Source organism: Cervus elaphus, chromosome 17, assembly GCF_910594005.1.
Source record: "Cervus elaphus chromosome 17, mCerEla1.1, whole genome shotgun sequence".
In the NCBI taxonomy this organism is placed as follows: domain Eukaryota; kingdom Metazoa; phylum Chordata; class Mammalia; order Artiodactyla; family Cervidae; genus Cervus; species Cervus elaphus.
Genome location: NC_057831.1, coordinates 20,674,767 through 20,691,245, shown reverse-complemented (window position 1 = coordinate 20,691,245; position 16,479 = coordinate 20,674,767). Strand labels below are relative to the sequence as shown.

General features: G+C 33.4%; 1 protein-coding gene across 3 annotated transcripts in view; it reads right to left on the bottom strand.

Annotated features, from left to right (window-relative positions):
* Positions 1 to 16,479, bottom strand: part of TBCK (TBC1 domain containing kinase) — a 195,072-nt gene that overhangs the window by 140,127 nt on the left and 38,466 nt on the right. For all 3 annotated transcript variants that reach the window (XM_043870827.1, XM_043870829.1, XM_043870828.1), the window contains exons 4-5: positions 5,170 to 5,284; positions 3,822 to 3,895 (exon numbers count right to left, since the gene is read on the bottom strand). In XM_043870827.1, the coding sequence (XP_043726762.1) occupies positions 3,822 to 3,895; positions 5,170 to 5,284 (189 nt within the window). The remainder of the gene's footprint in view (positions 1 to 3,821; positions 3,896 to 5,169; positions 5,285 to 16,479) is intronic.

Genomic DNA, 16,479 nt, shown 5'->3' with positions numbered 1-16,479 from the left:
TCACCAACATAAGTGTTTTTTTAAAAATTACTTTAATAAATATGAAATATAGACTATTAAATATGAATAAGGTATAAAGAATAAAGCTTAAAAGAACACTCATGTACCTACCAACCAGTTTAAATAATGAATATGAAATTATCACTAAAAGTCCCTATTTTTGTGTTGATAATTGTCTTCCATTTATTTACAGTTTTACCATGTTTGTAACCCTTAAAACTATTAATATGTTGTTTGAAAGTGAAAGTGAAGTCGCTCAGTCATGTCTGACTCTTTGCGACCCCATGGACTGTAGCCTACCAGGCTCCTCCCTCCATGGGATTCTCCAGGCAAGAATACTGGAGTGGGTTGCCATTTCCTTCTCCAGGGGATCTTCCTGACTCAGGGATCGAGCCCGGGTCTCCCGCACTGCAGGCAGATGCTTTACCCTCTAAGCCACCCGGGAAGCCCAGTCAAGCACATATCTGAACTTTATAGTACTGGAGTTATGCTGCCATTATTCCTTTGTGATTTGCTTTCTTTAGTCAACATTATTTATTTAAAAGAGCCATTCACATTGCTGTATGTAGATTTAAGTCATTTTTATGTCTGTTTTGTGAATATATTATTCATTCAAATGTCAATGATCATTTATTTCCTTTCTTTTGTACTATAAACTCTGTTGCTAGAAGTAGTACGTGTATTTCTACACATAGTATGTTGCTGTGTAGCAACACTTCTAGCAAAAGTCTCCCCAGGAGTATACAGCTAGCACTGAATTTCTAGGCCATAAGACATGTGCACTTTCAACTTCATAACACCACACCAAATGCTTCTTGAGAGGGGTTGTACCAATTTATACTCCTACTAGCGGTGTACAACAGATTCTATTGCTTACTTCTCCAAAACTTGTTGGACAGCAGTGACAGACTTTCTAATGTTTGGCCATCTGGGGGTGAGACTCACAAACCATTGTACAATAGTTTTCATTTGGATTTCCTTGATAACTAAAAAGGTTGAGGCACATTTCCATAGACTAAAATTGGCACTATGATGCCATTTTACCCTTAGTTGATCACATTGCTCTTGTAAATGAATGTGTGAAATCTCTTCAGATAAGTGAAGTCTAGTGGAAAAGCAATGACCTTGATATCATAAAGCCTGTATTCTAATTCCAGTCCTATCACATATTTTATATGTGGTGACTTATGCTCCAAATTCCTTTTTAATCAAGGACATGTTAAGTTAATTAATAAAAACAGTAAACATTAGGCTTATTTTTTAATATAGGTTATCTCCTTCCAACAAGTGCCTCTTCTTTAGCACTGCATTTTAACACTCAGAGAAAACTACCACAACTCTGCCATGAGTATGACTGGTGAGATAAATATAAGTGGTTTTCACCATCTGTCTGATGTTTTAACAAGGTATTAAGCTACTGGCCAACTGAAATGAATGTCCAATTTCTAACTCATTACAGTATTTTGAAACAGATGTTAATGTTTTACTTTTTTGTTCCTTAATATTTGTCTTTTGAATCAACTGCAAGCTTCGTCTGGTGTAAATATTTTCTTTCATGACTTAGCTGTTTGATCACTTTATTTTTCCTGGCTAAAGTTTCACATTTTGCTCTTTGATACTTTCTGGTCAGACCTTTTGCATCCAAGACTTCAAAGTAAGCCAAACCAAATGGCACATGAGACCAATTCTATTCAAGCATTTTAAATTCAAATGTAACTCTTTAAAATGTTTGATATGCTTTAAAAAAAAATCACTTCCTTTCTTCTATTAATCATTATAACATAAAGCACCTTTAAGTAAAAGATAAAAAATTAAAGTAATTTTTGTTTGTCTTGTTTTTGGAGTTCTCACTTATATAAAGTTAGACAAAATGAAGGATCACGCTTACTACAGCTGCCTAAAAGCTATTTCAAAGGGTAATTATCACACATGATGATGATACCAGAGCTACTATAAATTTAACTTTATTATTTGAAAAGGCTTTCTTTTAACAAATAAAGCATAGGCTATTTTTATAAAATACCGTTTTTGTGCTTGTGAGAACAGCTATTTGTTGCCTATAGCCACATGATATTCAAAACTATAAACTATGAATTCATGCACATTAATAAGTAAGTCATCAAAACAGAAAATTTTCTATTAAATAATGAGCTTCTTGAAGTTAGGGACCTATCTTATCCATTTTCGTATATCCAGAAGCCTTAAGAAAAGGTGTTTAATAAATATTTTCTTAATAAATAAAGGAAGGTAAACAATTTAAGATCAGCTATATTCAAACAGAAAATTTTAAGAAACCTAGAAGTTAATTTGTAGAGCTAAAAAAATTCATAAATGAGATCATTTTTATGAACCTATTTGCAAGGCAGGAATAGAGATGCAGACATAGAGAATGGGCTTGTGGACACAGGAGAAGGGGAGGGTGGGACAAATTGGGAGAGTAGCACTGGTACATATTCACTATTATGCCTAAAACAGATAGCTAGTGGGAAGCGACTTTATAGCACTGGGAGCCCAGTTCAGTGTTTTGTGATGACCTAGATGGTGGAATGGAGAGGGGGAGGGAAGCTCAAAAGGGGAAGGATATATGTACACAGACAGCGGATTCACAGAGCTGTGCGGTAGAAACTAACACAACATTGTAAAGCAATTATACTCCAATTAAAAAAAAAGAAATTTAAAACATCTACTTAAGTTTTCAAGCAACATTTCCTGCAGAAACATACACCACAACTCCAAACCACAATTTCCAATAATGGAGTGACAAAAACTGACTTTAGAGAGCCCAAAGGGCAAAACACAAATGCATATCATTAAGCATATCACACAGCAATTAAAAAATATTCTTAAGGTCTTTAAAGAATAGTATTATATCAACTTTAATTTCCTGATTTTGATAATTATTTTGTGGTTCTGAAAGAAAACTCCTTACTTCAGAAATTACAAACTGAAATATTTAAGGGTAAAAGGCCATTATATACACGAATAATTCTTAAATAATTCAGAAAAAATTATATTATACACAACAACACATATATATATAAGATAAAAGAAAGAGAGAAAACAAAAGTTGTGAAATGTTAACATTTGGGGATTCTAAGTAAAGGCTATACGGGAAATTTTTGTACTATTTTGTAACTTCTATGTACCTAAAATAAGGTCAAAATTAAACACTTATAAAAGTATTATATTATTAACATATTTTAAAAGCAACCACACAATAAATATAATACAAATATCTATATTAAAAGCTTTAATTGAGTCCAGGATGAAGTAAACTTTCATTCTCTTTTTGGAGGCCAATATAAATCTGGAATTCCATATAAAGAAACTCTCCAAATTTACATAGACTTTCAGTTATAGAATCCACCCCATTACTGATAGTTACAGTGACCTGACTTGAGGCTTAATATCCAATTATATCTTAGAGAACAGGGATTTAAATTAAAAACATCAGAGAATAACATGAGAGTGATTTTTCTCAGTCTTTTCAGGAACACACATTATCATTTGTCAGCCTTTTTGCCTTAAATTTACCTAATTCTGAATGAAGTAAAGTTAATTTTTATAATATATAGTGAAGAAATTCAATAATCTGTTAGCCTCACTACTAATTCAATGAAATATGAATGTCAGGGAACTTTTGTATGCTAGCAAAAACTCATTGTCATCTCTTAAAAGTATATGGAGAATTAAGATATTTTTAATTTTAAAAAGGTAGTTTCATGTCAAAAATAACAAATTAACAAATACACCCTTAATAAAAGATTAGAAAGTTTAAGATAGAACTAAAAAAAAAAACAAAACCCAAAACATATTCTTACCCAATTGGGAAATCAACATCGTCACCATACGCTGTCATGTGATAAAGTCCAAATTTAGCCAATTTAACATGTCCCTACAATAATAAAGGAAGAAAAAAAATCACATAAAATATTTTAATACTACTGGCAGGGAAAATTATGATTATACATTTTATAAGTAACACTATCATATAGTCAGATACATTAAGGAAAATTATATTTTGATTTATTATAAATTTATTTTAAAAAATCTGTGCGTGTTTGACATCTGCTTTATGTTCATTACAACATATACAAACACAACATATTATATATATATATATCAGAACGATAAATAACATTTAAAAATTGTTGCTGCTTGTACTTCCCGAGCTCCTTTAAAAAACAAAATATGTTGTTAGTTGTCTTGAATCCTTGCTTAAAATATTTTGTGTTGATTTTCACAAAAGAAATTGTTTACAGGAATTGCAAGTCCATTTACAACGTTATGATTTAAACTTGATATGAAAGTTTTTAACTTGAAAAGGCATGTTCACAAATCAAGATATTAGTGAATCTGCTTTATTCCCAACAATTTTTATATTGTTTTAGAATAATCATAAATACCACAAAAGTAAGATTCTTAAAAGGCAAATACATATTGTATAAATCTCTTAAGTTTTTCCCCTTTTAGATGTTTAGAACTTAAATTTTTTTTCAGTTTAGAAGTTCTTTTGCTTAAGAGCTGTATTTCCCAGAATTACAAAACATTTATATTTTAAAAACAATTTCAATTAGTTACTCTACTATCTTAACCATGAAATTATAAGCACCATTTTATCTTTATTTTTAATACCATAGAGCATATACTGAAAGTCTAGAAGAAAAAGAAAAATCCTACTGATATAAAAAATAATTCCGCAGAAAAAGTTTCCTCAAATTATTTTATATGCTTATGAAAAAATAATAAAATTCTTGAAAATAAATGACAAAGGAAAAAAGAAAGTAGAAAAGAAGAATAAAATGGAGAAAACACAATTCAGCTGTACTATGAGAAAAATATTCTATGTAAATAGTCAGAGAATCTTTTTTAAGATAAAAGCAAATTCACAGAAAGAGTGGACTGGGAAGTCTCAATGTGTATTTCACAAAATGAGTGAAAGGAAAAATAAAACATGAAGGCAGAAAATGAGTCCAGGGAAAAAAGAATAGTGCATGTAAAAGACACATGGATTTATATAATTAGAGATACTTTCTTTTTAAACAACCACAAGTACATTAACGTTCATATAATCTTTTCATTACGAATACTCTTAAGACATTCTAATTCTTTCAGCAGGCTACAACCTGAAATAAAAAACCAAATATTTAATGTACTATTGATGATTACCTTTTGATCCAAAACGATATTATGAGGAGACAGTGCCCGGTGCACTATACCATGTTTATTCATATACTGCAAGCCCTGAAGTACCTCAAATGCTATGCACAGAACCTTCGAATAGCTACAAAGAAAACAAAAAGTCACAGATCAATAGATTGATTACAAAGCAGATATAGAACCTGTTTTTTTGTTTTATTTTTTAGAACCTGTTTTAAGAAATAAAATAAGGTTCAATGATAAAATTCAAAGATCTACCTATACATACACACACACACATATATATATATATATATTTTTTTTTTGACCATGAAGCTTGTGGGATTTTAGTTCCCTTTCCCCAACCTGGGCAGGCCCTCAGCAGGGAAAACATGGAGTACCTGGACTGCCAGGGAATTTCCCAAAGGGTTTTCTTTTTATTGTATCGCCTCTAATCAAAGAAAATAGACTCTATACATTTTCTAAAATATTTACTCAGGCATATTTGATTTTACAATTACAGCAGAATTGATCTTACAAAGAACCTACAGCTTCCAAACTACTCCAACTGCAGTCCCGTTCTCCAGGAAGGGAGATTAATATTGGCAGGGTGCAAATGACCTTTTGCAGGTTGGGCTTTAACAAATTATCAGGAAATTTCAGATATATGGCAGAACCAAATCAATGAAAACCATGGATTCTGGTCAAGACAAAAACACCTATGTCCCTGAAAAACAGCTATATTTTATGGCAGAGACATGAGCTTACTTTCTATATCAATCTGCAAGGCAATGTCCAGAAATTTATGATTTATCAAATATTTCTTTCTTTTCCTATGCTCTCTTAAGCCAACTTCCATAGGGATGCCCAGTTTCTTTTTTTCTCTCTCTCTCTTTCCCTCTCCCTGTCCTTTTTTTTTTTTTTTTTTTTTAATAAAACATCACTCATATAGGAAGCTAGGAAAAATATACAGAAAAGTAGGGGAGACTAGTTCAAACCCAATCCCCAAAATCACTAATATTAGGGTATAGATTTCTTTTATTCTCATTTTTTTTAACATTTTAAATCATACTTTAAAAAATCAAATTAATATCTGAGTAACTACTAAATTAATTTTTAAAAGGTATAAATAAAAAGCTAATAATAGAGACATAATGAAGTAATTTTAAAAATAGTTAACCTAAAAGCAGGTAGAATAAAAGGAGAAAAGAACAAAGAACAAATGTAACAATTAGGGGAAAAACATCAAAAACACAATGAAGCTACTGTGTATGCAGTAGAGTGAGCAAAGGGTAAGGCTGATAGCAGATGAGGTCAGAGGTAGCAAGGTCAGAGGGTTAGATCACTTTAGGCCATTTAGGTCTTTGGCTTTTACTCTGAGACAGATGGGAAGTGATTGGGACGCCACTCTACTACATACAGGAAAAATTCGCAGTAGAACTAAGCAGAGAAGGAAATAAAAACTTAAGCCAACTTAACCCCTAGCTCTCAAGAGATATCTCCATCATCAGGATTAATAGATGCTATAATTTTATAATTATAACTCTAGATGCTATAATTTTATAATTATAACTCTATTCATGAAGATTATCATCAGCTACCACCATTTTTATACCTCATTTTTGTGTTTTTTTCTTTAGCTAGAATACACTCATAAGAAAATTTTTCATAAGGGTGGCAGGAGTAGATATTTTAAAGCATGGCATGTCTTAAAATGTCTTACTATTGTATTTAAACATAGAATTTCTCCTTGTCTTCAAATGTTCTTTATTGATAGTGATATATGTAATATCAGTCTGATCTTAATTCTGTTGTAGATACCTTGTTATTCCTCTCTGGAAGCTTTCAGGATTCTTTTACACTTCATATTCTTAGACCTATAAAAAATTTAGTCCAATATGTCCAGTGTGTGGGCATTTGAGAATTTGTGTTTGTAAGTATTAGGTGTGCCCTTTCAATCTAAAAATTCATGTTCCATCAAGACAAAGACATTAACAAGGAAAAGTTGATTTGTTGTACCTTTGATTATTTTCTCCCTCTACTGTATCTTTTAGTCAGAACTCTTAGGGGGCAGATGAAAATTAGATTTATTATATCAACTTGATGTTTTATTTCCTATGAGCATGGCCTATTATTTAATTTCCAAGATTTCTCTTCTGGTCTCTAGTCGTTCCTTTTCAGTACATCCCGTTCTTTGGCTTTGAATTTATTATTCTTTTGAGTCTCTCTGAGGATAATTACTAGAAATATTTTTAATTTAGGAAACAAAAAAGTGTGTTTATCTTCATTTCCTCTGGGCTAAGTTTTTTAAAAAAATTTTTTCTCCCTCGGCTCTCCTTCTCTCAAACTATTTCTTCCCTTGTATGTCTGGTAGGTTCCAGTTGTCAACCATACTTTAGAATAAAGCAATAAGTTGATATTCTACATGAAGTATGTAAATAAAACAATATAATTTACTATTTATAAAGAATGCTTATTAAACTGATCTATAAACTATTTTAATTTATCAAATAGCTCCTCCCATGTTAAAGCACCACAATAGCCAGTATTAAGCAATAAGGAATCTGTGGCACAAGAACAATGTAGAAGTTATAATTTTCATTAACATCTGCAAAAAATGAAAACAAAAACCAACTACAAAAACGAAAAGATTCCAAACTTTAAAACAACTACAATAATATTGATAAAAATGTGCACAGGAAAGAATGCAAACCCCTCCCCTGTTAAAAACAAAGGAAAATTTTCCTTGAGGTTGATTAACAAATAAAACACAGGAACAGAGTTTCCTGTGATCATTTGTCTGAGTCAGCTTTCAGGCAGTAATCTCTCATCTTTGTTCTTTCTGTATCTCTCTGTCTCTGTCTCTCGCTCACACACAGACAAACACACCTAACGCTTCACAGAATCTTAGAAGCTGATGCCATATTCAGTTGCGACACTAGAGGGCCTCAGTTGCACACTATTTCAATACAGATGACTTTCTCATGAGATTGAAACCAAATCTCTAAAATGACTTTTTTATTAAACCAGTTCTGAAACAGCTGAAAACAGAAGACTACATCTTCTACTTAATCTACCTGCTTTTTAGCTGATTCTAAGATATAACTGGAAAACACCTGCATGTCAAATAGCATTCATGCTATTACTGAGCTGATAAGCATTTACAACTGACACAATTTTTTAAAGTATGAATTATAAAACCGAAGCTCATGACACATCTTTTCTTAGCTGTTACTAAAGACTATACATGAATTATGGTTAATGGAACCAGTATTTTTCAGTTTAAATCAGACAGGAAATCAGATTTGCTTTTCTGCCTGTTGTACTCTTATGATTTAACTTTTAAATTTATTTTAAAATATAAGTATAAAAGAGAATAAGAAGCTGATGCTCTTTTCTATAGTGGGAAGAAGAAATCAGTACTTGTGAAATTTTGTATGCTTACTTGTTTTTAAAGCTGTATTTAACACTGCCAAGAACTTAAATTATGAAATGCTTTTAAAACTTATTTTGAAGTAGCCAGTGTAATGCAACAACAAAGCAAAACATCATACATTCAATAACAATATGTTACAGTTTAATTGAAAACGGACTACAGAAGGAGAGTTAGGATGAAGAGAATGGGACTTGTACAATTTAAAAAAAAATGTAGGGGATAACAGGACTTTATTCTACACATTTTCTAAGTTTGAACCTTGTTAATAAAGAAATCTATCACTAACCTGGAAAACATAAATTAAATCAGGTCGGAAAATATTCTCTTCCTTTTGAAATTACTAATTATTAGCCACTTTCAGAGACTGGGAGGGTAAACATTTACTTTGTTACCATTGTCTCTGACAATCTGAAAAGTTTTAATAAGCATAAGAATCCTTGGTTGTTATAAACACATAGATATGACTAAAGACAGCTTTAAAATAATGATTGATAATTTCTGATTAAGCAAGATGACATTTTGAGATACTTTTATTTGCATTCAAATACGTCAATTAAGTGGCTATTATCTGCTTGGCATTATGATTTTAGGCCTCTGCATTTTTAGGCTCCATGAACACCAAGAATAAAAACTGATCTTCCACAAATGAAAAGACAGATTTAAAAACTGACAATTTTAATATAGTTGAATTCAACAGAATTTTGATACACTTGTAATTCAATGATAAGTTAGGAGATGATAATTAATCATCCTTTTCCTCAATCTTGAGAGGAAAAGAAAACAGAAAAATTTATTTATTACATTGGTTAGAACAAAATGGCCTACAAAATCATAAATTTTGGGAAAGTAAGATTAAAAACTAAAAGAGAAAAACATGACTACCATCACCACCACTACCATCAAGAACAAATGTTGATAATTTCTAGGCATGAGTCAACTTGGGTGTATTTGGATTTTAAATATGGCTTAATGAATTTCAAATCTATTAAGTTAGTACAATACAAAGTATGTTTTGTTTATCCCTTTCCAGATGTATTTCAAAGGAAATTTATACTGTGCTCTTCTGAGACAATCTGTAAATTATCTGCAGCTGTTTAGCTTAGTTGGTTAAAATATACTGAGGCCAAGACCATGCGTTTAAAATCTATAAGGATTAGTTAGCTTCACATGTGTACAGCCACAGATTTTCATCTAACTCCAGCCAATATCCTGAAATACAGATAGTTTGTCAAGAGACATTGCTCAATGGCTACTTACTCAAAAGTCTTGATTTTCAACTAAAATCTTATTTTTCTCTGTTTCCCATTCCTGAGAACCTGCTCTCTAATCTCATTAAGACCTTGAGGTCCCTTTTCTCTAAGCCTCCACTGTTATCTCAACCATTCTTTTTTTTTTTTTTACATCCTTCTTTATTCTAGATCTATTCTGTAACTTCAATACTTTTTTTTTCTTTTGGCCAGGATCCTTAATGGCTTCTCACTCAATGGCTCTAGCCCTGGTAGAATTGTACATCTCTATATTCTGCAACTATACATAGTTGCAAGGTTTATTAATTCTATGGTAATAATTTCTGTTTATGTTTGTCTCTCTTGCTGTACCTTGAGGCAGTGGTACCTTGAGTACACTGAAGCTTATTCACCTTGGAATCCCTATGCCTATCACAGTGTCTATAAGGAATGTGCTCAATAAATGTGTATCAAATAATAGGTGTTTCATAAATGTATACAGTGGCATCCATGATGATACAAGAGGGTGAAGATCAAGTTTATCACCATTAAGGAAATAACAGCTCAAAAAAAAGTATGTTAGCCTAGTAATGGGTTAACAGTGTAAACTTCATTTATAAGAGTATATAACTCCTCAGTACATCAAGAAAGCATGAATTGCTTAAGTTCAAAAATGCTTATACACAAAAAGTACTATCAATAATTTGTTAAGAATATACCTCTCCCTCTAGTCTTTTATTTATTGAGAAAAGAATAAGCCACCATATGGTGGCTTTTATAATAATCTTATCATCTAGCTAAAATTGAAAATTAGACTAAGTTGTTAGATTCTTACAATTTTTCTAGCTCAAAAAAATACTTGTTAGTATTTGGTATTTGAGTTGCATTCACATTAAATCTGCATATATCAAAGGGAGACAACATTTTTATGAATTTGAGTTATTCTATCCAAGAAAAAAGGAAGTGCTAATATTTGTTCAAGTCTACTTTAGTGTCTTGCAGAGTTTTATTATTTTTTAAAGGCAATTTTATTGGGGTGTAATTGACATACAAATACTGCACATATTTAACATATACAATTTGATGGGTTTGGACGTGGATACATTCATGAAACCATCACCAAGGCAATAGATATATCCATTACCTTCAAAAGTTTCTTTGTGTCCCTTTATGTGTATATGATATAAGTAATGACTATTCAAAAATATGTAAGAGAGCACAGGGTGAAAAATTAATGAGGTGTCTGATTCTATCAGATTTAAACATGACATGAAGATTCTTTTATAACCCTAATGTAAATCAACAGACGGCTAAAGAAAATGTGGTACATACATATGATAGAACATTATTCAGCCTTAAGAAAAGAAAGAAAATCTTGCCATTTCTGACAATACAGATGAACCTGGAGAACATGATGCTATGGGAAATACGCCAGACATAGAAGGACAAATACTGCATGATCCCACTTACATGAAGCATCTAAAAAAATAGTCAAACTTACAGAAGCAGAGAATAGAACAGTAGTTACCAGGAGCTAGGGAGAGAAGACAGAGAAGGCAATGGCACCCCACTCCAGTACTCTTGCCTAGAAAATCCCATGGACGGAGGAGCCTGGTAGGCTGCAGTCCATGGGGTCCCTAAGAGTCGGACATGACTGAGCGACTTCACTTTCACTTTTCACTTTCATGCATTGAAGAAGGAAATGGCAACCCACTCCAGTGTTGTTGCCTGGAGAATCCCAGGAACGGTGGAGCCTGGTGGGCTGTCGTGTACGGGGTAGTACAGAGTCAGACACGACTGAAGCGACTTAGCAGCAGCAGGGAGAGAAGAAAATGGGAGTTGTTCAAGTTTCAGTTATGCAACATCATTAGGTCCTAGAGATCTGGTATACAACATCATGCCTATAGTTAACAATACTGTGCTGCACTCTTAAAAATTTGTTAAGAGGGTAGATCTCATGTTAAGTGAGATCACACACAAATAAATAAGACTCAAGGAAACTTCTGCTATGTGTGAGTGTGTGTGTGCTCAGTCATGTCCGACTCTGCAACCCTAAGAACTGTAGCCCGCCAGCTCCTCTGTCCATGGGATTCTTCAGGAAAAGAATACTGGAGTGGGTTGCCATTTCCCTCTCCAGGGGGTCTTCCCCACTGAGAGTGAACCTGTGTCTCCTCCACTGCAGGTGGATTCTTTAGAGCCATCATGATGATTTCATGGGTGCCTGCATATATCCAAACTCACCAAACATATACATTAAAATATTTACAGTTTTCTTGTATATTAATTATAACCCAATAAAAATATTAAAAAATAAATAAAATGAGAAAGTCTTATTCCTATCAGCCTCAAACCATCAGTTCTTTACAGTAGTTGCAAAGTTTCCAAGAAGAGATGTTATTCAGATTGCAAGAAACAGAGGCCAAGAAAGAGAAGGAGAGGTCAGGCTCCCAGACATGGATTTGGATTCACAGATGGATGGTAACTAAAATCACACATGCTGTTTCCTCAGATCCATAATCCATGATATTTAAGGGCCATTCCATAAGCCAAAATACCCATACTGTCAGCAAACCAAAGGAGGAAACACACTTCTGGATTCTATGAGTTCAAGATGTTCTTTCACCTTATAAAATCTGATCATTCCCACAGAAATTTTCCTTTTGGTCTAAAGCTTTCTTTACTAGGTATTAGCCTGAAGTAAAATGTTTAGAAAGAGGAAGCACAGATGAAATATAGTTAGCTACTGTGTGATTTAAGAAATGGAAAGGAAAAATAAAACACTAGGGATTAATGTTCAGATAATAAAACAACTGCATAACTCTGTGTTATCTTTAACCTAAACTCTCCTCCTATAATTTCAAGGTAAAAGAGCTCAACTAGTACAGAATTTTTAATGATTCACTGGTGTGTAAATTCAGAATTTGGAGAGGGGTATTTACAGCTCTGAATTACTGCATTTGATGCTTTTAACTTGTCTTTTATCAATTACTAAATTTTAAAATTTTGTTAAAATATCGTAACATTTAACAGCAATTTTTCTTCTAAAGGAAAAAGAAAAAAGAAAGCTTTTGGAATTGAAAAAGGAAATAACTCATTTCACTACTGGCACACATGTTTGAGCCTAAAAGGATATAAAACTTAAGAATTAATTTGCTTCAGATTCAGATGTTTTGAAAAGGAAGTTGCATTGATTAACTGCTTACCAAAAGATTATTTTTTAATAGATCTAAAAAAAAAGTCCATCTGTCCATAAGTTGTTCATAACTTGTGAGACTAAGCATACTTTATAATTCAATTCTCACTCCAGAATAAAACAAGGTTGAAAGCTATAAGTCTGGAATGTGACTAATTCTCAATGGGCTACACTAAATTGAGAAATTTTTTTTCTAACTTGAATACTAGATAACTTTCCTTTCTCAGCAGAAAATTACTTTGAGAAGATCAAAATACATGTGGAAAGCATAGTTTAGTGGTTTGAGGTTCAGACATAAAGCCAGGAGACTCTGTCACTGATTTGCTATGCTTGAAGTGTGTTCCAACTTTATCCTGCCTCAGTTTGCAAATTTATAAAGTGGAAAATATAACACCAAACAGGGGCTAAATGGAAATCAGTGAGCTACTATTGGCCCTACAAAGAATGCTGACCATCTTAAAAGTAGAACAAAACAAAGTGCAAGCACCCTTGGGGTGTTTATAATAAATTATATAACACCATTTTGTTACAATATATCTACGTATATATTTGTATAAATTAACAAAGATTATAAACAGGCCTCACCAATTATTTCCAAAACACAGCACAATCAGAAGAAAGCTTTTCTAATTTCTCTGTAAGAATAAAATCACCATTTGATAAGCAGAACTGGAGGACCCAGGGTGATCTGGGTATATTTCTGCCCCATCAGTGTTTTCTTCTCCCAAGCAGCTTTACTATCCTGACACAGAAAACTCCAAAACCATTTTTTTTTTCATCAGCGTTTACTGATACTGCCACAAGGTAATAAGTTCCACTTGCCAAGCCCAGGCAGCATTTGGGATGATATAAAGCTGTAACTTTTCTCTAAGACAGAACCAATGATGGTTCATATTTGGTTGAATCTGCACCGTAGTTTGGACTTCCCAGGTGGTGCTAGTGGTAAAGAACCTATCTGCCAATGCAGGAGATCTAAGAGATGCAGATCTGATCCCCGGGGCAGGAAGACCCCTTGGAGGAGGGCATGGCAACCCACTCCAGTATTCTTGCCCAGGGAACCCCATGGACAGAGAAGCCTGGCAGGCTATAGTTCATAGCGTTGCAAAGAGCTGGAAACGGCTGAAGTGGTTTAGCATGCATGCACACACCCTAGTTCATTCCAAAGGCTTTTTTTTTTTAATTAAACTTCCAACTGATTTACATATAACTGTGAACAAAGAATGAATATATTACTATTACTGCTCAGAATTTTGATTTGAGAACAATTCACATTTTTTAAGTGGATCAACATTTCACATTTTTTAGACAATCTGTCATCCCACCCCCAATTCATCACACCAGTGTACAGGGGAGGGCCTGCATTGTGTATACACTTTAATAAAATATCTGCTGCAAACACAAATTTACCAAACTGAAATGTTTAGTTCAATGTTACATTGGTCTGCATTGAAATTATAAGAAATATGACTTTTGAAAGTTTCCTATTTATCAGAAGTTGAAGTGATACAGTAATCATATTTTGATCAAAGAATCCAAAAATAATCAAATTTTATTCTTAACTACTTTTATCACTTTGTAAGGTTTTTCATCCATAGAGAAGACAGAACAAGGCATGATGACTTTAATAGCCAGGGCTTTGTTCTCAAACTCAATGTATTAACGGAACTCTTCAGAGCTCTGTTTACTTACTTAACTCCTTTGTCCTAAGTCAGATTGCCTAAATAAGTCAGTTCTGTCTGTCTCTCCTAACCTTAAACTACAGTCACAGGTCTTACTACTATGATGCAAGAAAGATCAGATTCATTTCACAATGTTTTTAGAAGTGAGAGTAAGAGAAAGCTTTCACTCAAGGAATCCCATAATGACCCGAGAATACCGTTTAGAAATTGGAAGACAGTTATATTTTTTACCAAGCCACAGAGAAGCATTATATTAATGAATAATAATATTAGTTGAGGTAGCCTAAATTGTATTCCCCCTTCCCCCAAATTGTCTACAATCTAATCACGGGAAACTGGGAATGTTACTTTATTTGGGAAAAGGGTCTTTGCATTTGAGGAGAGCATCATGGATTATCTCGTTGCATACAAAAATCCAATGTCAAGTGTCCTTATAAGAGAGAGATGCACAGAGGAGAAGGAGGTGTAAGGATGGAGGTAGGGCCTGGAGTGATGTGGCCATAAGCCAAAAAGAAGCCAAGGAATACTGACACCAGAAACTAGAAAAGTCAAGGAGAGCTTCTTCCCAGGAAAGTCCAAAGGGAGAAAGTAGGCCCTGCCAACACCTTGATTTCTGCCTCTGACATTCAGGGCTGTGGATAATACATTTCTGTTGTTTTAAGCCACTCAATTTTTGGGAATTTGTAGCAGCAGTTATGGAAACAAACAGTTAGCTAGAAAGATGTGCAGGACATCAAGATGACTTGTTTTTCTTCATCATGGCATGATTGTAACAGGATGGTTCCTGCTTGACACTTTTCTTTAAGTGAACTTTGTTGTTGTTTAGCTGCTAAGTCATGTCTGACTCTTCTGCAACCCCATGGACTGTAGCCTGCCAGCCTCCTCTGCCCATGGGATTTCCCAGGCAAGAATAATGCAGTGGGTTGTCATTTCCTTCTCCACTGGATCTTCTCGACCAGGGATTGAACCCGTGTCTCCTGCATTGCAGGTAGATTCTTTACCACTCAGCCACCTGGGAAGCCCCTATTTAGATACAAATTATGTATAATAAAATATACTCATTTTAAATGTACCATCAGAACAGTTTTGACAAACATATATACTAGCATAAGCACTACCACAATCAAGAAACAGAACATTTCGATCATCTCAAAAGGTTCTCCTGTTCCCCTTCCCAGCCAATCCCATATCCTAATCCTGGCTGAAAACAAATTGCTTTCTATTACTACAGATTAAGTACTTTTTTTCAAGAATTTCAAATAAAGGGAATGATACAGCATTATTTTGTGTCAAACCTGTTTTCTTTTACTCAACATGATGGTCTTAAGATTTATCCATGTTGTTTCCTGCATTAGCAATTTGTTTCTTTGTATTAATGAATAGTACTTCACTTGAGTGGATATGTCATACATTTATCTGCTCATCTGTAGGACATCAATGAAGGACATTTTCTCTTTCAGACTTTTCACAGCTCAGCATAGTATTTTACCAGGAAAAATGCAGACACATTAAACATAAAATTTCACAAGAAAATCAAGAACAAGAAGGAGTCCCAGATTTCTGAGGAGTCTCATATTCTTAAAATTGTTGTTATGGGAGAAGTAATTAAAATTTGTGGGCATAAACTAATAAGGAAGAATATCAGAACATGAAAAGTAGGATCTGAGGTTTGTCTAAGATGTATGTGCCAGAATTGGGGATGCTCTGTCATTATCATGACAATTTTGAAGTACTTATCTACATTTGAAACTGAGGTAAATGGTGTAAAAAACAGAAATGAATTTTTTTATGGCTTATCACCAAGAC